Source organism: Hippocampus bargibanti, linkage group LG04 (assembly GCF_051943395.1).
Source record: "Hippocampus bargibanti isolate YZ-2025 linkage group LG04, ASM5194339v1, whole genome shotgun sequence".
Classification (NCBI taxonomy): domain Eukaryota; kingdom Metazoa; phylum Chordata; class Actinopteri; order Syngnathiformes; family Syngnathidae; genus Hippocampus; species Hippocampus bargibanti.
The window spans coordinates 28,113,279-28,136,675 of record NC_142737.1 but is presented as its reverse complement, the minus strand read 5'-3'; the positions used below and the strand labels follow the sequence as shown (position 1 = coordinate 28,136,675).

General features: G+C 43.1%; 1 protein-coding gene across 2 annotated transcripts in view; it reads right to left on the bottom strand.

Annotated features, from left to right (window-relative positions):
• Positions 1-23,397, bottom strand: part of LOC148899611 (atrial natriuretic peptide receptor 3-like) — a 39,343-nt gene that overhangs the window by 10,333 nt on the left and 5,613 nt on the right. For both annotated transcript variants that reach the window (XR_016114766.1, XM_088994995.1), the window contains exons 2-7: positions 19,809-19,931; positions 19,497-19,672; positions 5,833-5,968; positions 5,393-5,487; positions 5,186-5,303; positions 5,010-5,094 (exon numbers count right to left, since the gene is read on the bottom strand). Coding sequence is in view for 1 of the 2 variants with exons in the window: in XM_088994995.1 (XP_088851121.1) it covers positions 5,010-5,094; positions 5,186-5,303; positions 5,393-5,487; positions 5,833-5,968; positions 19,497-19,672; positions 19,809-19,931 (733 nt within the window). In the remaining variant the exon portion in view is untranslated. The remainder of the gene's footprint in view (positions 1-5,009; positions 5,095-5,185; positions 5,304-5,392; positions 5,488-5,832; positions 5,969-19,496; positions 19,673-19,808; positions 19,932-23,397) is intronic.

Genomic DNA, 23,397 nt, shown 5'->3' with positions numbered 1-23,397 from the left:
TTGGGTCACCCTGTCTAAAGAATTAGTTGGCTTTCAGACACCATATTGTCAGGTGTGCCAGGTACAAGTTAAAGGAAATGGCCTCAGCAAGTGTAACTCTAACTATTGTCATTTGTTGCCATGACAACAAACATATAATTTATTTGGTTTGTTGTTTTGTAAAAGTGTTTAAAGTTTCTATGTCAATCTTTATATGTGTGTTTTTCTTAAAATCATCTTCAATACTTTATTTATAATGTTTTGTCATTGTCACTTCTGCTTCCGTGTCATGTGTTTCGATGTACCAGAGTAATCGCTAGAGACAGAATAAGAATCAGAATCAGAATCAGAATCAGAATCAGAATACTTTTATTCGTCCCACAATGGGGAAATTTGCAGTCCACAGCAGCAATTGAAAAAGGGATGGGGTAGGAGTGGGGGTGAAAGTATAGAAAACAAGATATTCTAAGCATAACAAAATAAAGTGTCAACTGTATACTGTGCAAATGTAAATGTGCAAAACCGTTCCATAAGAAAAACTGTACATAGTGCAGAATCAAGAAATGCATTTGAATATATTGCAACAACCCATATTTACATGTGTCCAGTTTCTTCTTTTTTTTCACATGTGATCATTGAGAATTGTGAAGCCTGACAGCAGTCGGTAGGAATGAGCGGCGGTACCTCTCCTTCTTGCAGCGCGGGTGTAATAGTCTCTGGCTAAAGGAGCTACCCAGTGCTGTCAGGGTGGGCAGGAGGGGGTGGGAGGGGCTCTCCATCATAGCTTTTAGTTTAGCTAGCGTCCGTCTGTTGCCCACCTCCTCCAAAGAGTCCAGCGAGCAGCCCACGACAGGACTGGCCCGCTTGACAAGGCGCTCCAGTCTTTTTCTGTCCCGGGTGGTGATGCTGCCTGACCAGCAGACAATGCCATAGTGGATGGATGATGCCACCACAGAGTCATAGAAAGTCTTTGGGAGTGACCCCTGAACTCCAAAAGACCTCAGTTTCCTGAGTAGGAAGAGGCGACTCTGTCCCTTTTTGATTAGGGCATCCGTGTTTGTTGTCCAGTCCAGTTTATTGTTGAGAGTAACACCCAGGTACTTGTAGGAGGTCACCCTCTCAATGGCCGAACCCTGGATGTTCAATGGTGCAGGTGAGGATTGTTTCCTGCAGAAGTCCACCACCAGCTCCTTGGTTTTCCTGGTGTTTATCTGGAGGTGATTCTGCTGGCACCAGTCCACAAAGTCCTTTGTCAGTCCCCTGTACTCCCTATCGTCTCCCTCTGTAATGAGGCTGACAATAGCTGAGTCGTCAGAGAACTTCTGAAGGTGGCAGGTTGGGGTGTTGTAGTTGAAGTCCGAGGTGTAGAGGGTGAAGAGGAATGGAGCCAGGACTGTTCCCTGCGGCGCTCCGGTGCTGCAGAGAAGCCTGCCCGACTCACAGTTCTTTATCCTCACATACTGTGGCCTGTTTGTGAGGTAATCTGTAATCCAGGATGTGAGGTGATGGTCGACTCCGGCATGCCGCAGCTTGTCCCCCAGTAGATTTGGCTGGATGGTGTTGAAGGCACTGGAGAAATCGAAGAACGTGATCCTCACCGTGCTCCCAGCATTCTCCAAGTGCAGCAACGCCGTATGGAGGAGGTAGATGATGGCATCCTCCACACCGATGCTGGGCTGGTAGGCAAACTGTAGAGGGTCCAGCGATGAGCTTGCCAGCGGTCGCAGGTGGGCGAGGAAGAGTCTCTCCAGCGTCTTCATCAGGTGAGACGTCAGCGCCACCGGTCTGTAGCTGTTGAGCTCCTTTGGGTTGGCAATCTTGGGCACTGGGACCAGGCATGACGTTTTCCACAGCTGTGGAACTCTGCCCAGCTTCAGGCTCAGGTTGAACAAGTGATGGACAATGACACACAGCTGGTCGGAGCAGGTCTTGAGGAGTCTGGAACTGATATCATCCGGACCTGCATCTCCCCTGCATCCTCCTCAGTTGGTTCCTCACCTGCGCAGTTGTAACAGACAGGCAGGAACCAGGAGGCAGAATGGCGGCTGAGGGTGTGGCAACAGTTGGGAGGGCAGTTGTTGCTTGTGGAAAGCTGGTCGTGAGAGGGGGCAGGGAGGGTAAGGCCACAGTGAGAGTTGGTGCAGGTGCAGCTACAGGTGAAGTTGACGGTGGGCCGAGGGCGGCTGGAGTCTTGTCAAACCGATTGAAAAAGCGGTTGAGTTCATCTGCCCAGTCCTTGTCTTTTTCGTTCAATGTCACTGGGCTTTTGTGGCCTGAGATGTTTTTCAGGCCCTTACAGACACCAGTGACATTGCTGGCTTGCAGCTGCTCCTCCATTTTCATCCTGTAGGCCTTCTTCCCCTCTCTGATCTTCCTCCACAGATGGATCTGCACGGCTTTCAGTTCCTCTCTGTTGCCCGACACAAAAGCCCTTTTCTTCTCCTTCAGGAGGACTTTTATGTCGGGATTAATCCATGGTTTGTTGTTGGCGAAACACCGCACAGTCCTGGTGGGTACGGTGTTTTGTTCACAAAAGTTAATGTAGTCTGTGATGGTGTTGGTGAGTGAGTCCATGTCCTCCCCATGAATCTCAGTAAAGAGCTCCCACCTGGTTGAGTCAAAACAGTCCCGCAGAACTTCTTCAGCTTCTGTGGACCATCTTCTGATCGTGCGTGCCACAGCTGGTTGCCTCTGGACAAGGGGTTTGTACACAGGCTGGAGATAAACCATATTGTGGTCTGCTCTTCCGAGAGGGGGGAGGGGGGAAGGTTTGTATGCATCCTTGGCGTTTGAAAAAAAATAGGTCCAACATGTTATTGTCTCTGGTGGCACAAGTTACATACTGTGTGAATGTTGGGAGGGAGGATTTCAGGGAAACGTGATTGAAGTCCCCTGAGATGATGAACAAGGCGTTGGGGGACTGGGTTTGCAGCTTGTTTACAACAGTCATGAGGGCATCGGAGACAGCGCCGCCATCTGCCGTAGGGGGAATGTCCGTCGTCACGGCTATGACGTGTGAGAATTCCCGTGGCAGGTAATGCGGCCGGAGGCTAACGGCTAGCAGCTCGATGTCGCAAGTGCAGAGTTTTTCCTTCACCGTGATGTGCCCAGGGTTGCACCATGTCATTTACAAATACAGCAATCTCGCCTCATTTCTGCTTACCGCTGCCTTCATTTCTGTCCGCTCGTACAAGTACAGAACGAGAGTAATTGCTAGAGAGACAGAACAACAGTCTAAAGTCTACGCCGTCAAAGTTTATCTACTTTCGGTTTATTAGGTGCACACGTTTTCATGGTGTTCCAGGTGTTCCACAATAAACGTTTGTGACATCAGTACGAAGCGTCATCCTTGGCCAGGATAGATACAGTAAGCAATAACGCCAACCACGGTGCAAGGTGCTCTCCCAAATTGCCATACAGTCAAAATGAGGGTTGCACTGGCATAAAAATCAAAAGATGCCTGTTTTTATGGCCAAGCACAACTGTAATGTCTCGTAATCGAGAATTTGATACACTGTATGTTTAAGCTGTGCTTTTCAAGTGCTTTTCAAGTTTGTTATCTTGTTGTCTATAAACACCTGTTTTGCTCCATTTAGTGTTATTTTTTTCTTTTTGAAGTTTCATGTGCTATAACGTGATTCATGTCTGCATGAAAATCAGGTCAAGAAGAGTCAAATATTGTTAATGCTGTATTCATTTTTGTTAAGGTCTTTGCATCGACGAAAAGGTTTCTTCAGCCGTCATCTGTACTTCTTTGAAGGTGTCGGACGTTTCGCTTCTTATCCAAAAAACTTCGTCAGCAAACTAAAGTCTTACTGGTAGTTTAGGCCTTATATATATCCCTACTGTCCAGACATGGCGGTGCCAGACTCTCCTATGATAGGTCCTTGCTCTCAGGTTGGGGGGAGCAGAGGACTACTCCCTGCAGCTGCTCCACTGATAGTCCCTGTCGTTCTGACTAACGACTGGCCTGATTGCCCCACTTCGACCAGTATCACCTCATCAGTATTACTAATTCTATATTGCCTAAGCATGCTATTGTATGAACAATCCAAATTGAACCTCACCCCACCAAACCGGTTTCATGAAGAATTTAGTTGTTTTATGAAAATCGCTTCTTTTATTCCCCTTTCAAACCATCTATGTTCTTTCGGTAAGATTTTAACCTCATTGTCGTCAAATGAGTGGTTGCTAGCTTTTAGGTGCATATGTACTGCCGATTGAGGCCCACTAGTATTATCCCTGCGATGTTGATAATGTCTTTTTTTGAGAATTTGTTTAGTCTCCCCAATGTACTGCTCTTTAGAATTTTCATTCTTACAATGTACTGAATAAACTACATTACTTTGTTTTTCATTAGGCAGCCTATCTTTTGGATGCACTAATCTTTGCCTTAAAGTGTTTATCGGTTTGAAATAAGTAGGAATTTCGTGTTGCCAAAGGAGTCTTTGTAGTTTTTCAGAAACACCTGCAATGTAAGGTACTGCTACTCCTCTCCTTTTTGTATCTTCAGAATTTTTGGTTTCATTCTCTATACTTTCTTTCTGACATTTGTTAAATGACCACTGAGGGTACCCACAGTTTGTGAGTGCACTCCTGATATGTTTTGACTCCTTTTCTCTACCTTCAACGCTTGTTGGTATTAGTTTAGCCCTATGCTGGAGGGTTCTGATAACTCCTAGTTTGTGTTGTAAAGGGTGGTTAGAATCGAAAGGTAAGTATTGGTCAGTGTGCGTAGCCTTCCTAAAGACTTCTGTTTTTAGCGCTCTGTCCTCTTTTATAATTACTTTACAATCCAAAAAGGCTAGTGGGTTCTCTTTAATGTCCTCACGAGTAAATTTAATGTTGATGTCTATGGAGTTGAGGTGATCTGTGAAGGATTGAAATTCAATGAAACAAAAAATTCTGAAGATACAAAAAGAAGAGGAGACTGAGACCTGTACGACTGAGAGCTTACACAGACGTTAAGGTCTTTGCAATACTGCCTGTATTGTCTGTTGAGGCATCATGACATGTTTGCTTGTAATTACCTGAAAAAATAGAATGCTATTAGCAGTGCGGTCCCCAAAACAGCTCCCACGATGACTCCAGTCAAAGCTGATACTCCGAGCCCACCTGGTTAGTAAAACCATAATAATTGACCACTGCAAGTTACATACATAACAGTACAAGTTTAGAATATCGCAGTGAGGAAATGATTTATTACATGATGTGTCTGATATCTCTGCGTGTGCTCTCTGTATTCCTTTCAGAGCGAAGTGGTCATACTTGAAGGCTGCCAGCGGCTGAAAGCTTCCATTCACACCAAAGTAATTAGCCACAACCTGAAATAGTGTGATTAATAGTTTACAGCGGTACACACAATATTTCAAACTTGCCAAATTGATGTTTTGGTTTGAATTTTGCGTCTTACCTCATATGTTCCCGCATTAACATCAGTCATTGCCATCAAAGAGAAATCTCCATTTCTGTCACCATTGATGTCCATTGATACCTGTCCAGCAATTCCTATGCGCCACAATGAACACAATCTACCATTGAGGTATTACTAAACTTTAGCTGGATATTATCTCCAAATCATTTCCTCGGTGTTCCTCAATGAGTTTGGGAAATGTTCTTCTTCCAACACGCTCAATAATGCAAGCAATTCGTAAATCAGCATTTTCAACAATTTTATGAAATGTTCCGCAAATGAGCTACATTTTAAACTCCGAACCATAATGATGCATATTACAATGTAATCTGGAACTATTTGAAAACTCTTTATTGCAGCACCACTCTTGAAAGTACGTGTCCAGCTGACTTATTGCAGACAGTGAAATGACAACTTTGAGTCATGAAAGCACATTTTACCTTCAAAAGTTCTGTTCCACATTTTTGATGTGATTTCGGATCCATTTTTCTTATTGTATCCACTTTTCATGGCTTCCTTCAAGGCAACAGCATAAAGCAGCAATGCATCATGGAATCCTTCAACAAACATGTTGACCTAAAATAGCCAATGGGACACATGGGAAAATGAGAAAGAATTTTTCGATATTGTATTTTTAATTTATTATTTGTCTTCTTGCGATTGGCTGTCGACCAGTTCAGAGTGTCCCCTGTCTCTTGCCTAAAGCGAGCTGGGATGAGCTCCAGCATGCCAGTGACCCTCGTGAGAATAAGTGGTCCAGATAATGGATAGATGCATGTTTGCTTTGTCAGTGATTCCCACGAGGGCAAGCTTATCCATTGCAATTATAAAGAGGAAATTGGGCAAATGTTGTATCAGAGATAACATTCAGCTTCTATTTCACCAACTGATCATTTAAAAACCCTGTCACATCCCCACATTCTCTGATATTGACAAGGTACCAAACATACACTATTTTTAGATAAGGGGCCTGTATTTTATTGAATTTACCAGCTGCTGCAACAATTGTTGAAATACTTTCCAGCGGATCCAGAATGCTAGTGCACAAACACTGACTAGAACTAGATATATGGGTCTTGTTAGCTCTCAAACAAGATGACATGAAAAAGATTACAGACCACATTAGCATTACACATCCATTTTCTAACATGCTCAACAGAGTTGCTCGCATTTTTTAGCCTATCCTTGCTATCTCTGGGTAGTTGGTACACCCATACCTGTCAACCTGTACGTTTTTGCCATACAAAGTACGTTTATTATGCATTTTAAGACGTGTACGACGTACAAGAAAATCTGTACGGAAAAAGGCAAATTTGTCCATTATGAGTACCATCTGGTATGCATGACTTTCACGAAACGGCAAATCGAGTCCGCCGCGGTAGCCTCTATCTTGGTATCGTTTTTTGTTGCAAATGAAGCGAGCGGTTTGATGCTACTGGGTGCATGCGTCTGCCGCCTGGGGATTTCCCATTACATCATTCACACACGTGAACCAAGCAAAAGTCAGGACGATACGAGGGATTGATACAAGCTTCGAAGAAAGGTGTGGAATATTCGTATTGTGTTGCTTGCAAAAAAGACGTGAAAGTAGCTGTCTTCGGTTTCTATGATTTAAAGATGCATTTTGATACAAAGAGCCACGCCAAAAACGCAGAAGTCTGGAAAACATATCGATCATACAATAGAGAACACTGTAGTAATTAAGCAACACTTGTAATTTCATCATTTATTAAGAATATATGCAGAATGATATAATCAAACACATGTACGATGTAACGTGTTAAACTACGTAAATAAAGACATTAAAAAAAATGTGGTGTACGATTATTTTGTATTCTGTAAGGGAAAATACGACAGTTTGTAAGGGCATGGAGCCATGGGGGTTGACAGGTATGTACAACATGATCTGGTTGCCGGTCAATTGCAGAGCACACATCTACAAATGACAATTTGCACACCTAGTCTATCACATGGAGAATCTATGACAAATTGGAGTGTTCCATTAAACTGCCATGCATGTTTTTGGAACGTGGGAGGAAACCTTGTTTACCCGAAAAAAAACCTCACACAGATTGGAAGAATATGCAAACCTGACCTTGTGCCTCCAGATTGTGAAGCGCAAGCGTGCACCAGTTGATCACCATGCCGCCTCTACTTTGAATTTTTTCTGCATTCATTTTCTATTTTTCTTTTTTGGGGTATCAAGGGTGTGTCAGAGTTCTAATCCAAAGTGAGCTTGTATCCTGGACTGGGAGCCAGAGACACACTGGGCTCCCCAGCAATGATCAACTCACATGAGTGGATGTTCGTTGTGATCCGTGGATGGTCAAACTCAACATAAATCAACATAAATCAGCGCAGTGGGATGTTTAAAATCGATGCTGTTGCCGATGTCACCGTTCTTCCAGACACAGTTTTCAATGACACGTATCGTAATAATCTCCCTAAACTCAAAAAGGCAACAAAATGACTCCTGGGACCAGGGAGGAGCCCTCTTGAGGTTGTGGGCATCGCCAAGCTGCCACTGACAAAAGGTGAAAAGGAGTAAATGGACGGTGTTTACATCGCTCGCCATGTGCATACTGCCTTGGAAGATCTGTGAGTGTGGGGCTCGTCGTACGCCTTGGCTAGCGTCACTATGCAGTCATTAAATGACAACTACCCAAAAATATGCACTGAACTCGGAAAGATGCGGCAGCCGTACAAGATCAATCTGAAACCAGGGTCTGAACCTTTCCCTATGAAAACACCAAGGAGGATTTCCTTGCCATTAATGGACAAAGTCAAAAAAGTGCTATCCCGCATGGAACGACTCAAGTGATAAGGAGAATTGAGGAGCCAACAGACTTGTGTTCTGGCATCGTGGTAGTGCCCAAGAAAACAGGTGCTGTACGTATCTGTGTCGATCTCACCAAACTCAACGAGTCAGTGTGCAGAGAAAAGTATATCCTGCCGTCAGTGGAGGAAGCACTGGGCACGCTGGCCGGAGCCAGGCTTTTTAGTAAGCTGGATGCTAAAATGGGATTCTGGCAAATACCCCTAACACCTAATTCGGCGAAGCTAACAGCATTCATCACACCTAATTTGTAACAGATTCCTTTATAACAGACAGTGGTGTTTTAGGTTGTTATTGACATGACATGTTTTGGCATGTACTTCTGCCTACATCAGAGTGTCATCGCTTCATCAGAGGACACTCTGATAAAGGCGGAAGTACACACCGAAACATGTCAGGTCATTAAACAACATAAAACACCACTGTCTGTAATTAAATAATCTGTTACTAATTAGACAATGAGGAGACAGTATGAACTTAACACAACTCCTATGCAAAATTCATCACACCGTTTGGACGCTATAATTTCAAGCAGCTACCTTTCGGGATAGCCTCCGCCCTTGACACTTTCAAAACCGAATGGTAACAGAGGTTACAGAAGGGCTGGATGGTGTTGTTTGCCTCATGGATGATGTGCTCATATGGGGCCAAACACAGGAGGAGCAGGGTGCCCGCGTGCATCCTACTTTGGAGTAAATCCAGGAGGCAGGCATCACTCTAAATGTGGAAAAGTGTGAACTGTCAAAGTCAGAGGTGACATTTCTAGGCCAGCTGATCTCAGACAGCGGCATCAGGCCAAACCCAGCTAAAACGGAGGCATCTAAGAATGATGCTGGAGCTGACAAATCCAACAGAGTTGAGAAGTTTCATCGGAATGATGAACCAACTGGGTCTCCTTGACCTCCTGTTCAAAAAGAACTGCTGGGTGTGGGGCGTCGACCAAGCTTTAAAAGATGCGCTGACGTCCACACTGGTGCTGGTCATCATGTTTGATCCCAACAGGGAGAGTAAAGTGTCTGCAGATGCGTCGTCGCATGCGCTGGGAGGAGTCCACAAGTGTGAGAAAGAATGGAGGCCAATAGCCTACGTGTCACAGTCGCTCACACTTACGGCACAGAGATATGCTCAAGTGGAGAAAGAGGCTCTTGGGCGGACGTGATTTTGCGAATTTCAAATCAGGAAGCATTTCTTGATGGAGACGGACCACAAACCTCTCTTGAGTCTCCTGAGGTCCCAAGCCGTTGATGTATTACCTCCACGGATATGCTTCAGAATGCGACTCATGCGCTATTCTTACTCCATTTCTCATGTCCCAGGAAAAGGCCTGTGGACATGTCTCGGGCTCCAGTGGAGAGGGAGGAGACACGAGTTAACAAAGAATTGCTCGAAGATACGAACATCTATATCTACGTCGACATGGTGATGGAGAACCTCCCGGCAACCACCAATTACCTTAAAAGGATGAAAGAGCAGCTGCAGAGGGACAGCGTGTGTGCATGTGTAACGCAGTTGTGCACAGAAGGCTGGCCTAAACACGGGTATGGTATGGCCCGAACACGGGGAAGGTATGACAGAGAATCGTCATAATTTCAACCATGAAAAATGATGTTCTCGCGAAACAGCACGAAGGCCACCACGGCGTGGTAAAGTGTCAAATGCTTGTCCGGCGGGCGGTATGGTGGCCTGGGCTAAGCCAACAGCTGAACGAGTTAGTTCTCAACCGTCGAACATGCTGCAAGGAAAGACGGAACCACAGAGAGCCAATGTTTCCATCACCGTATTCATGGGAAAAGCTAGGAGCAGATTTGTTCATGCTCAGAAACACTACCTACTTGCTCGTTGTAGACTACATGTCAAGGTATGTGGAAATAGCTCTGTTGGCCTCCACAAAATCAAACAAGGTAATCCACCATCTTAAATCAATCTATGCACGCCATGGGATCCCAGATCTTCTGGTTTTGGATAGAGGGGCCCAGTTTTTCGGAACGTTCTTCACAGCGTTCGCGGAGTTTTATGGGATCCTCCACATTACAAGTAGCCCACGATAGCCTCAAGGAAAAGCTGAGGCAGAACGTGCAGTCCAGACGATCAAAAGCCTCTTGAAAAAAGCAGATGACCCCGATCTGGCCTTGCTCGCATACACTCAAAAACGGGTACGGGGTGCTCAGCTTCTTATGGGGAGAAGACTCCGCACGACGGTGCCTATCCTTCCTTCACTGCTTAATCCAGCCATCCCCGACCGAGAAGCTATAATACAGAAGGAACATGAAAATAGGACAAAAGATGCACAACGTTATAACACGCGAAATCGTGCACAGAACCTAGTCAGACTCAACCCAGGACAGTTTGTGTGGATTAAGGACCAAGGAACGGAAGGAGCCATCATCAAAAGACATGCTTCCCCACGATCATATCTGGTAGGGGGACCCCACGGGACGATCAGACGGAACCGGCGCCATCTCAACCCAATGAGGTCCTCGCCTTAGCATACTGGCTGTGAAGCAGCGGAGCAGTCTTCGGGAGGCGATCCAAAAGACCATCAGCGGCACCACGACAGCGGAATATTGGGATGTGCTTGTACATGCAGTTCTTTTTTGCCTTTTTTGCCGTACAATGTTCCTACAGAGCATAGAGGATCGGTTAAGATGGACGATCAAGTTATTGTTTTCGAGTGGATTGTCTCAAATAAGAGCAACATTTGTTTTTCCTATGCGATCTTTTAGACTTGAGCAGACCTTTCAACCACCAGGCAGAATAATCCTCAAGGTCTGTTGAAACATTGGTAGTCTACCCAATGATTCTAGAAAGGGGAGATGTGTTGTAATCGTTGACAAGATTACGGTGTCGCTGGGTGATTACGTCAGCAGGGGGCATCAAGGACCAGACGAGAGAGTTACTGGGTGCAACAGATTGCATTGGAAATCAAATAAAAGTTACCCACGTTAACGCAACAGCTGGACTCACATGTGCTTATTTGACAACACAGAGATGAACAACAATTCACACTCGCGCTAAGGGACAATTCAGAGTGTTCAATCAGCCTGACATGCACATATTTGGAATGTGGGAGGAAACCAGAGCACCTGGAGAACCCGGAGAACGAAGGCACAGCAAGAACATGCAGACTCCACACAAGAAGGCCATCGACCCTGCACCCCTGCATAATGAGAGGGACGTTCTGATCGGTCGACCACCTTGATGCCCAAAAAAAGGTCATCGTAAGACACAAATGTAAAGAAAAAAATAAATCAAACAAGAGACGGAGGACATTGCAAACACACAAAAATGAAAAATAGGAGTTGTTAGCAAATCCATTTTTACATCTTATTTCATGCCAGATGCATCTTAAATGTACTTAATTTTGACCAAGGGTGTAAAACACCAGTCCTTGAGGGCCGTTGTCCTTCATGTTTCCCAAGTTTCCCTGTTGCAACCCACCTAATTCAAATGAACCAGATCAATGTCAGGCTTCAACAGAGCTTTTCGATTATCTGATCATTTGAATCAGACCGGATTTTGACACCCCTGATTTAGACTACATTTAATAATCTATGGTTCTTAACACATGAGACTATGCTGTGTGAATTGTATTAAGGGGAAATATAAAAATCAATACATAGCATACTTGTTTCTTTGGTTCCTAGCATTGGTTAAAAAGTTGTACTTTCATGACAATATGATATTTAATGTGTAATCTTAAAAATCTATATGTGACAATGTGGTCTTTTTGACATTTCCTTAATGAATATAATGACCGATTTGTGTGGTCCATTTGTGAGGGCTACGTAACACTTGTACTGTAGTTTGTAGAAGTACATTCATTTAACTTTTATCTGTGCTATACCTCCTGCGACTCTCATTTTTGGGTCAACAATCACATCAACATTAACACCATGTCCTCAAAACATCCCTCAATTTCCCATTTGGGGAATGTCTGCATGCTCATTTTTGGTCTCAAAGCTAACACGAGCAATAACGAGAGAATCCAACTCCTCCAAAAATATTTGCTGCCTGATGGAAATACTGACTGTAAATGACTCAACTCAACTAGATTTACAGAGCAACTTAAAACAACCACCGCTGTGGACAAGATGCTATGCAAGCAGCAAAAATAAGTCATACAACAACAAAAAATAAAACAATAAATTAAAGACGACAGTTAAAGCACATTAACAGTAAGAATAAAAAACAAGTCTCAGTCATGCTGCGTCATAAGCTAAAGAATGAAAATCCGTTTTGTAAAAAAAACACTTGGGGGAAATAAAAAGTCAAATATAACTTAATTTTGGGGCTGGAACCGATTCACTGCATTTCCATTTATCTCAATGGGAAATATCTCAATTTATGAACATTTAAAGTTACGAACAGGCACACCAAACCAAACACATGCGTAACTATAGAAACCACCGTCACACAAATTCATCCATAACTCATTCACTGCCAGAGGATGTGCAAATATGTGTCTACTCCAATGCCAGGGTTTTTGTCATTTTCACTGAAATTGCAGGACCCACAGAATATTGAGTTTTAGGACCACATAATACCTCACTGCAGCGTGAAGAACCTTAGACTTTCTTCTTTCATCAGCAAAAAAAGTTTATTTCAAGCTTACTTGGTTGTAGAATTATCTGCATTGAAAGTGGGGGTGACTCCACAAAAGGTAAACTCTGCCCCTTCGTGGGTGGAAAAACATTGCCAGAGGTCTGACCAAAGCTTTAAACACACATCCCCGCAAGAAAAAACAAACCCCGAACACATTTTGGAATGGCGCTCCACCTCATGCTTTTCAATTCCGGAATGAATGTCTGAATGGAAGTGAATGAGTTAATTTGTCTGAAGCACAGTTTATCATCAGTTCCATATCAAGGCAATCAATATAAGATTGGACCAATAATCCTTCATTTTGGACCCAACAATACCTTAATTGTCAAAATTAAGTTCTCAATCCATCCATCCATCCATCCATCCATCCATCCATCCATCCATCCATCCATCCGTCCCTCCATTGTCTGCCTTTCCGGGGGCGGGTTGTGAGGGCAGCAGCTTCAGTAGGGAATCCCAGACTTCCCTCTCACCAGCCATTTCTTTCAGCTCTTCCTGGTGTGTCTCGATGGGTTCCCAGGCCAGCTGGGTGACAGGGAGGTGTCCAGAAGGCATCGTCATCAGATGCCCGAGCCATCTCATCTGACTCCTCTCTATGTGGAGGAGTAGTGGCCCGACTCCGAGCCCCTCCCAGATGACTGAACTTTCTCACTGTACAGTACTCATTGACTGGCCTGTAGATAATGTACTGGAGTAGTACTTTTACGCCATGCACCTGCAGGTTATATGCTAAAGTGTTCACATTAATTGAGTGGAGCCAAAACACGAGAGAGGAAGAACAAAAATCCATATTACTTGAATGACAAATAAAATAATTAGTTATATTTACCTATCTGGCCTGCAACCTCGTCTTAGTCATTTACTTTCCTCCTGTAAATGTTTTTGGGCCTGTATTTCACAGAAAAAGTGGCAGCAAGATATAGCGCCTACCACCCAGCATTCTCAATGCCGGGTAGCATAAAGAGTGGTCTAATTGTGTGAATGGATGCAGGAGTTTGCAGAGGGTGGGAACAACTCAAGGGCGAGGGGTCAGGGGGTAGGAGAGTGCATACACCGGGCAAAAGGCACCCACAGCACCCCTCCCCAATCGCATGGTTGACATAAATGTACTCGGTGCACTTTGACAATACATTCATGCACAAGTTTAAGGGTCATCCTGTTAGGATAAAGAAACAAGCATTTCCATTCCAAATATGAAAATATTTGGGGTGTCAATAAAGTCCTCTTCACATTGAACTTAACCAATGGGAAGAGTTCCGCAGCAATTTGACATGACAAGTTGCCAGTTTGGAAGTGCTGATTAAGAATGAGGAGGGGAGGAGGGAGTGCACAAATAGCAGCGATAAGTAATGGTCTCTTTGGGAACTTGCATCGTGTAATCACACCATTCACTGTAAATAGGCCTGCCCAAATTACACAATATCACTCAACTGACTCCTCTCCAATTGCAGGTTGTTTTCTTAATCCGAGACTGCGCCACTCTGGATTGCAACATTTTTTCATGACAGAAGTCCTCTTCTCAAATTGCAGCGCTTCATACCACCAGCAATTCTCCATTTTGTGGTCTCCGCTCTTCACCGCATACACAATGAATGGGGTTGACAATGGCACGCTGCACTCTGCTAAATGCAGTGTGAAAAGGGCTAATGGGATGTCATCTTGCAGGGTTATTTCACATAAAGTACCTTGTAATACTGTTTTATTTTTACAATTTCAGTGCAGCGGTTAGTGCTCTACGCTCGAAGGTGACATTTTTTTCAGGAATTTCACGCTTTATGGGAGTTAGCTGTACCTTTAAAGGACAACCGACGTCACTTTTTTGTTTTTTAACTGACACCAGAAAAACGTTTTATAGCATCTAAAATACCCAACACATGGCATTTATGATATTTTTAGTCAAATGCAAAACACCAATAAAAATGACTTAAAGTGTCCAAAATCTGCAAAAAAAATGTTCGCGAATTGGGCATTTTCAGAAAGTCCCGCCCCCAGTTCGTGACGTCACGCCAAGACGTCTTGCATTGCTAGTGAATCAAAACAATGGTTTCAGATTCGGAGAATATGCTTTCTTGTTCCACATCCAGTGATGAATATGATTCAAATAGTCAAATGGCGCCCTCCTGTGGCCACCTCCGTTTCCACAGGCTGATAAATTCCTTATATGGCGCTTGGACGCCCTCTTCTGGCCTTCTGGCGGCTTTTGGGTGCAACATGAGGTCCCCAGAACAAACAAGTAAAGCAAAATACATTGACGTGATGGAAGGACCGCTACAATGCGTTTTTACAATACGCTTTTTTTACGGTCAAGGGCGGTCCTTTAGTGATGTCATGTACGGACTCGTCACCAACTCAAAAACAAGACTTCCTGATATTCAGCGCGAGTCTTAAAACGTAAAATATAGCTATATGCAGTGGAATCTTTGTAAAATACGCTCAGTAGAAGTCATTTGAAGCCATTTTACAAATTATGGACACAACTTGTCCGGAGACGTCGGTTGTCCTTTAATCATGCAATAGGGATAACACAGACCTGCTTTCCGGTGGTCACGTTTAGTCGACTTCATTGAGTAAAATATAAGGCATTGATTCCATCAGAACATCCAACATAGCATATCGCACTGTGCCAAATCCCCCAATATGCAAAATAATTTAACATACTGTCTACAAAACTAGAGCCCAGCCATGAACATCACCGCACGTCACTGCTTGAAGCGGTTTTCTTGTAGCTTTTGCTTTATTGAATAAAAAAAATGTTTGATTTGAAAAAAAATGTTTGTTTGTTTTTTTTTGTCTTGAAGAAGTTGTCGGCCACCCAGGCTGAGATGTATTGAAAGTTATACGCCCAACATAAAAGTTGTACGCCCCGGGCCTCCGGGCAGACGTTATTTCAAACACTGCATATATTGGAGATGGCCCACCACTACCATATTTAAAACAACACAATTCATGTACAAAATACACAACAATTTTCTTTGCCACAGTCACTTGAAGCATGTCGAGGAAAACTCTTCACATGTGGCCAGTTTAAGCAATGATTTTGTCAACCAAAGTAAAAATCCACCAATTAACCTTGTTACATTTAAAGTAGCAGGGTTGAATACGCCTTGTAGTCCGGTAAATACAGTTTGCAAAAAAAGTAGTAATTTGAGAAGAGGACAAACACTCAAAATTATCAAAATTATGCAAATACAATCACCATAAAAAGTGATTTTAAATTGGTCCAATTAAGGACTGCATTAAAACCAATGAGTCAACGTCCACTCCAAAGAAAACATTAAATATTTGTTTTATTTATGAACAAGAATTATGCTAATTATGTTTATGACAAAGATCAAAGGTCATTCTCTACCACCTTTGGAAGTGTTTCCCATTTTGAACTTAGAGTTTCCATTCCATACACCGCACAGATGTTTCAGTAGACTATGCCAGCCACCTGGTTATGGCGCTTCATGTAGGCTTTCCCTGCCAGCATCTTACACCCCACAGTTATGTGTAGGATTGTTATGTGTTGGATGTGCCTCTTTGCACAACCTTCACCTTGCCTGGTGTGTCATATCTGTGCCTCTACGACTCTGGTGCTCAGGGGCTGCTCTTAAGCAGCCAGGATGAGTGCCTCTGTGATCTCCTTTAGGCCAGCCCTCTCTAGCCACTGATAGGACTTCTTGAGATCAGCGACTTCAGTCATGGTTCGGTGGTACATCTCGAGTAAGCGCTTTTCTTTCCATGATGGTCCCTCTTCTAACACCTCATCCTGGCTCTCACACTCACTAGTCCCCGGCCTCCTTCCTTACGGCTTGTGTACAGTCTTAGGGTGCTGGACTTGGGATGGAACCCTCCATGCATTGTGAGGAGTTTTCGGGTCTTAACATCCATGGTCTGAATCTCTTCCTTTGGCCACCTTATTATTCCTGCAGGGTATCTGATCACTGGCAGGGCATAGCTGTTTATTGCCCGGGTCTTGTTCTTGCCATTGAGCGGGCTTCTTAGGACCTGCCTCACCCGCTGGAGGTATTTGGTCGTAGCCGCTTTCCATGTTGCGAGTTTGAGGTTGTCATTGGCCTGTGGTATACCGAGGTACTTGTAGCTGTTTGCAATGTCTGGTATTGTTCCTTCAGGGAGTGAGACCCCTTCAGTGTGGACTACTTTGCCCCTCTTAGTCACCATCCGACTAAGTTTCTCCAGCCCGAATGACATCCCGATGTCACTGCTGTAGATCCTGGTTGTGTGGATCAGGGAGTCTATGTCCCTTTCGCTCTTAGCATACAGTTTTATGTCATCCATGTAGAGGAGGTGACTGATTGTAGCTCCATTTCTGAGGCGTTATCCATAGCCTGTCTTGGTGATTATTTGGCTGAAGGGGTTCAGTCCTATGCAGAACAGCAGTGGGGATAGTTCATCACCTTGGCATATGCCACATTTGATGGACACTTGCATTAGTGGCTTGCCATTGGCTTCAAGTGTGGTTTTCCACATCCTCATCGAGTTTGCAACGAAGGCTCTCAGGGTCGTGTTGACTTTATACAATTCCAAGCATTCAGTGATCCATGTGTGTGGCATCGAGTCATATGCTTTCTTGTAATCAATCCAGGTTGTGCACAGGTTGGTATTTCGGGACCTGCAGTCTGTGTTCTGTCAACCAGCAGCTGATGTTTGGCACTTCTAGTATCTCTACCAATGCCTTTCTGTGCTTTGCTCATGTATTGATCCATGTGTCTACTTATCTTAGCCGCAATGATTCCTGACACGAGCTTCCATGTTGTGGAGAAACAGGTTATTAGCCGATCGTTGGAAGGAACTGCACCCTTTGAGGAATCCTTCATGATCAGGATTGTTCGACCTTCGGTTAGCCATCCTGGGTGAATCCCATCCATCAGCAACTGGTTGATTTGTGATGCTAGGCGCTCGTGGAGTGCTGTGAGTTTCTTTAGCCAGTAGGTGTGGACCATATCCGGGCCTGGTGCCGTCCAGTTTTTCATACCTGAGACTCTTTCTTGTATGTCTGCTGCTGTGATGGTAACTGGGTTCTGTTCAGGGAGGTTGCTGTGCTCCTCTTTCAGAGTCACCAGCCATTGTGCACTGCTGTTATGTGCGACCTGCTTCTCCCATATGGATTTCCAGTTTCTTTCAGTTTCCAGGCTTGGAGGGTCTGCTCTGCTGTTAGAACCCTGCCACTGAGCGTACACTTTCGCAGGTTGTGTTGCGAACAGCCTGTTTATTCTTCTGGCCTCATTCTCTTTCGTGTACGTCTTTAGGCGACTGGACAAGGCCTGGAGCCTTTGTTTGGCAGTTTCGAGTGCCTCAGGTCTGGTTATCTGCATGTACCTCTTGGGTATTGGCCTTTTATTCACACCTCTCTGGGTCTCCGTCAATTGACTCACATCTTTCCGAGCCACCTTGATCTTAGCCTCCAACCGTCTCTTCCATGGTGAATAACGAATCCCGTGGCTCTCGCAGTTGCTCTTGTAGCCAAGCATTTCTAGGATCACTGATGCTGAAGCGTATATCAGCTCATTGCTTTCCGTGATCGTTCCGGTCGGGATCGCTCTCAGTGCTGCATTCACAGTTTCCATGAGACCTCACATAGCCCTTGTAATCGTTTTCGTGGTTGCCCAGTTTTCATTCTTGCCATGATCTTATCTCTCAGGTCACTTGCTGCTTCGCTCAGCATTTCATTCATTGGGGCTGGCTTCCCAATCTTATCATTCATTGGGCCTTGCCTCCCAATCTCTGGTCTAACCTCTTCCTCTGATGTGGTAGCCTGGGGCCCTTCACCTCGGAATTTGTGTTGTACCTCATCAATATCAAGTTGTGATAGCAATTGCCGTTTGTGGATATTGGAACACTGAGCTACTAATTGTTTTGTGGTCAACCGTGACTGTGGGTTTCCAAGTAACCATTCAGCTCCCATTCTCCGCATGTAACCTCTCTGACTAGGGTTGCTTGAGTAGTAGCATTCCAACAAGCCATGTTATCGTATCTCGTCCATCTCCGCTTTGTTCCAGTAGCCCATTTTTCATCAAGGTGCTCTGGGACCCCAGCACCTGACGCAGACGTCTGAGTCGGCATGTCATTCGATTTATTGTCTCTCATCATTGTATGAGGTAGACATTAGCGTGAAGGGTCTTCATCTCTCTCTCTCTCTCTCTCTCTCTCTCTCTCTCTATATATATATATATATATATATATATATATATATATATATATATATATATATATATATATATATATATATATATATATATATAGTATGGTTTATTTTCTTTGTTTAATACTACGGCTGCCATTGCTACAGGCAGCAATGCTGTTGAACTCTGCAGCGTGTTTCCGATGCATTTTGTAGAATAAGGACTCATGATGGTCCTTCTTGTCTAGATCTGTCACGTTCCGAACGAGGCAGAGAACAGCCGACTCGTCGGAGCGAAATTGAGTGTCTGGATCCCCAAGTAAGCAACAGAGAGAGAGGTCAGTGGAGGAGGATTTATGAAGAGACAACACAAAGCGCTTGTACCAAAAAGAGGACCAGGGGAATGATCAAAAATAAAGAATACCAAAAACGACGAGTGGACGAGTGGGTGTTTTTTGTAAACTTACCACAAAATAAAGTAATACTTCCCGTTTGGTATTCTGTCCATGAAAAATAATATTTTATACAGTAGATATACTTACACTTCCGCAGTCTTGGCAGTCGTTAAGTCCCATACTTTCACTGGCCTTTTTAATTTCCATGGAGAAGTTTTCAAACTCCGGTTTGACTGTCCGAAGCAGTGTCACAGTGTTCAAATAAGCATAGGCTTGCCTTGCTTCGTTGTCAAATTTGTCTCCTCGCCTCCATGACCCATTGCCTGAAACACGGTTTTAACAATATACAGTACATGAATCAAGAAACAATGTCCACATTTTGGAGATTAAATTAATCACACAAACATGGTCACAAAAATTAACATCAGTTAGACACAATCTTAATGTCGGAGACTTTACCATAAGAGGATGCATTGAAGAGTTCAATATTGAAGAACATGTGGGTGCCATTGGTCAGTCGACGCCTGTGTGCAGCGAGCATAATTTCTCGAATTTTTCTGGCTTCCATACACAAAATTACCACTGCAAGACAAAGAAACAATATATGATAAGAAATATGTAGGGAGTCTATTCTAATCAGTATAGGGGCGAGTGACTTGATCATTTCTTGGATTCTCGGTGTGCTCACAGCTACACTAATCAATTGCGACAGTTGAAAAATCACGCCGTTTCTTTCACAAGTGGGTGGCTGTCTCGAGTGTTGTCTGTTTTTTTTTTTGCACCGCTGTCTTTTGTTTTTAAGTGCTTCAAATTCCGAACATTAGTTCACCTGCTTAGCCACATAATTGATTTGTGCAGTCAATGACCTTCGAAATAACTATCTTTGGTTCATTTGCTCACTTCATTTTGTCATTGTACTATGGCAGTCTTTTTTGAGAGCGTTTACACCAATTTTTGTGTGGGTACTTGTTTGTGTTTAGACAACCAAAATCTCATTAAAGTGCCTCCAAGACTACTTTTCCAACCCCCAGATCTATGTTTCGCCCTTTCTTGTTAGCGATATAAGGAAGGGTTGTCACAAATGGGGGCTTGTCCAGCCATGCCATGGAATTTGTATGAGTAGGAGTGGGTTTTTGTGGTGCGCTGTGATTTCTGTCAGACATCACTTCATTTCTAGTTTGTTTTTTTAGGGGCTAATAGCTGTTCTTATAAATGATTACAAGTCCCGTATAAAAGTTGCAGTACGTCGTACAATATTTGAAATGATAAAATAACACGAACACAAGCAAAAATGCAGACAGCTCACCACGCATGCGAACATTATGCTTTCATCAATCCGACCATATGCAGTGATAAAATATATATATATATATATATATATATATATATATATATATATATATAGTGTCGATTGAGGATTACTTTTGCTGGTTTGCCGTGACAATAGTAGCGATCGGCGGCAGCATTGTCGTTGGTGACCAGCAGCTGAGACAAATTGGATTTGAGACAAAATGGTCTGTGTAAGAACAGTTCATATTTTTCTCCCGTGTAAAAGTTGTAGACGCCCTACATTATTTGAAATGCCAAACAAAACCATAATATATGGGACAAACTCAGTGACGTGCGGTGAGGTTCGTGGCTGGTGAGGCACTGACGTCATCACAGTCAGATTTACAAACCATTCACCATTTGATTGGCAACATTTTTGTTTAAAATGTCATGTCATCATTCTTTATATACTGTATACAAACTGTAGCATCGAAAAAAAGAATTAAAAAAATATTATTATCGTGTTACCTTTACTTATAAATGAAGTCCAAGTCTCTGTCTCAATGGAGATCACTGCCAGTGAAGAAAGTCGTCCTTGATCAGTCCTGTTTCGACTGTATACATGTTTTCAGTCTTTTGTGCTGAGAATGACCGCTCCACTGATGTTGTAGCTGGAACAGCGAGCACGAGCTGGAGCAACTTTGTCGCTTCAGGAATAGTTTCAATGAGATCCTTCTTGGCCAAAAAGCTGAGAAGCTGTCTCGGAGATTTACATTCATCCCTCACCGTTTGTGAGCTATACAGTCCGGTGTTGGTCTTCCTTTAATTATTATCTCCTGCTTCGATTGAAAGTCCAGTTTAGAAAATTCTTTCAATTTAGATATATAATCCACCGTTCTGAAAATAAGGCCAAGCAACATGAAAAAATGACTGGATGGTTGCGTTAACTGTTTAGTGTAGCTTACTGTCACTAATTCTATTATTCTGCAGCCGAGGAGTCGCAAGAAGAATCTGTAATCACCAGCGCCCCCTGTCATGAGGCAGGAGAACTGTGTGCTTCACCTATGCACACAGTTTTGTTAAAAATAAAATAAAATAAACACTGTAGTACAGTGTTTATAATGTAAAGTGATTCTACATTATATACACCAGCTAAACTGTAGAAATTTAGTTCATATACTCAAAGCTTGTGAACACTTTAATGGCAATATACAGAGGGACAGCAATGCGGTCTCACTGCAGAGCAAGCCAGCAGGTAGCATAGTGATTGCACAATCCATGGTGAGGCACAGCTGGCTGCTGCCTCACCGCTCGTCTCCACTTAGTATTTGTACGGTAAATGTGAAACTTCAGCGATTTTGAAGAAAAATCCAAAAATGGTGAAGTTAAATGGAAAAGAACGTTAAAGTACAAATCACTAAATTAATATAACTGTTTAATTTATTTTGTCATTTGATATTTTCATGATGACAGGTGAGGCACAGCCTCACCTGCCTCCCCTGACTGCACGTCACTGGACAAACGTATAAGTTCACAGGTATGAAACAGATTTGTGCATGGCGGGACGATTGAACACCCCAAATTGTCCGTAGGCGTGAGTGTTGGAGTGACTGTTGTTGTCTTCGTGTGCCCTGCGATTGGCTGGCAACCAATTCAGGGTGTCCCTTACCTACTGCCCGTAGACAGGTGGGATAGTCTCCAGCACTCCCCCGCGACCCTAATAAGAAATAAGCGGTACGGAAAATGTATATATATATATATATATATATATATATATATATATATATATATATATATATATATATATATATATATATATATATATCTCATCTCATTTTCTGTACCTCTTATTCCTCATTAGGGTCACGGGGGTTGCTGGAGCCTATCTCAGCTGTCTGTGGGTACGAGGCGGGGGACACCCCGAATTGGTTGCCAGCCAATCGCAGGGCACACATCAGTCACTCTCACACTCACACCTAGGGACAATTTGGAGTGGTCAATCTGCCTGCCATGCATGTTTTTGGAGTGTGGGAGGAAACCGGAGGATATATATATATATATATATATATATATATATATATATATATATATATATATATATATATATATATATATATATATATATATATATATATATATATATATATATATTATATATATATACAGTAAAGTCTCGTTATATCGATATTCAAGGGAGTCCGAAAAAATATCGATATAACGGGACTATCGATATATCCGACCCTGTTTGCATGTAATTTTCTCCGTGCGTGCATAGAAATAGTATCGATATAACCGGGACTATCGATATATCCGATATCGATATAACGAGACTTTATATATATATATATATATATATATATATATATATATATATATATATTCTTTTTATTTTATTTTTTAGTTTTTATGCGGGACATGTGGATGAAGCCATCCTGCACAATGAAGGAATCACAGGACAATTCTGGTTGAGAAAAGCTTTCCCGCAAAATAAATTAAAGCACTTAATTCCTCAAGTCGTATGAGGTTGGTAGCCAATGCAAAGTTTTACCTTTGCACAGGATGCAGTTATATTGGCACTACTCAGTCCTTTTTCCTAGATGGAGCAACCACAAAGTGAGCGAGTCAGGGAATAATCACAACGATGCCATATTCAAATCACCTCATATTTGCGGCCCCATTTTCTTTGCACATTGCACAAATAAACTGCATAGATGTCAAATTTGCACCATGTCACAGAATTATTTTTAACTTGACGAACCCTTTCAGGTAGTTTGGTTAC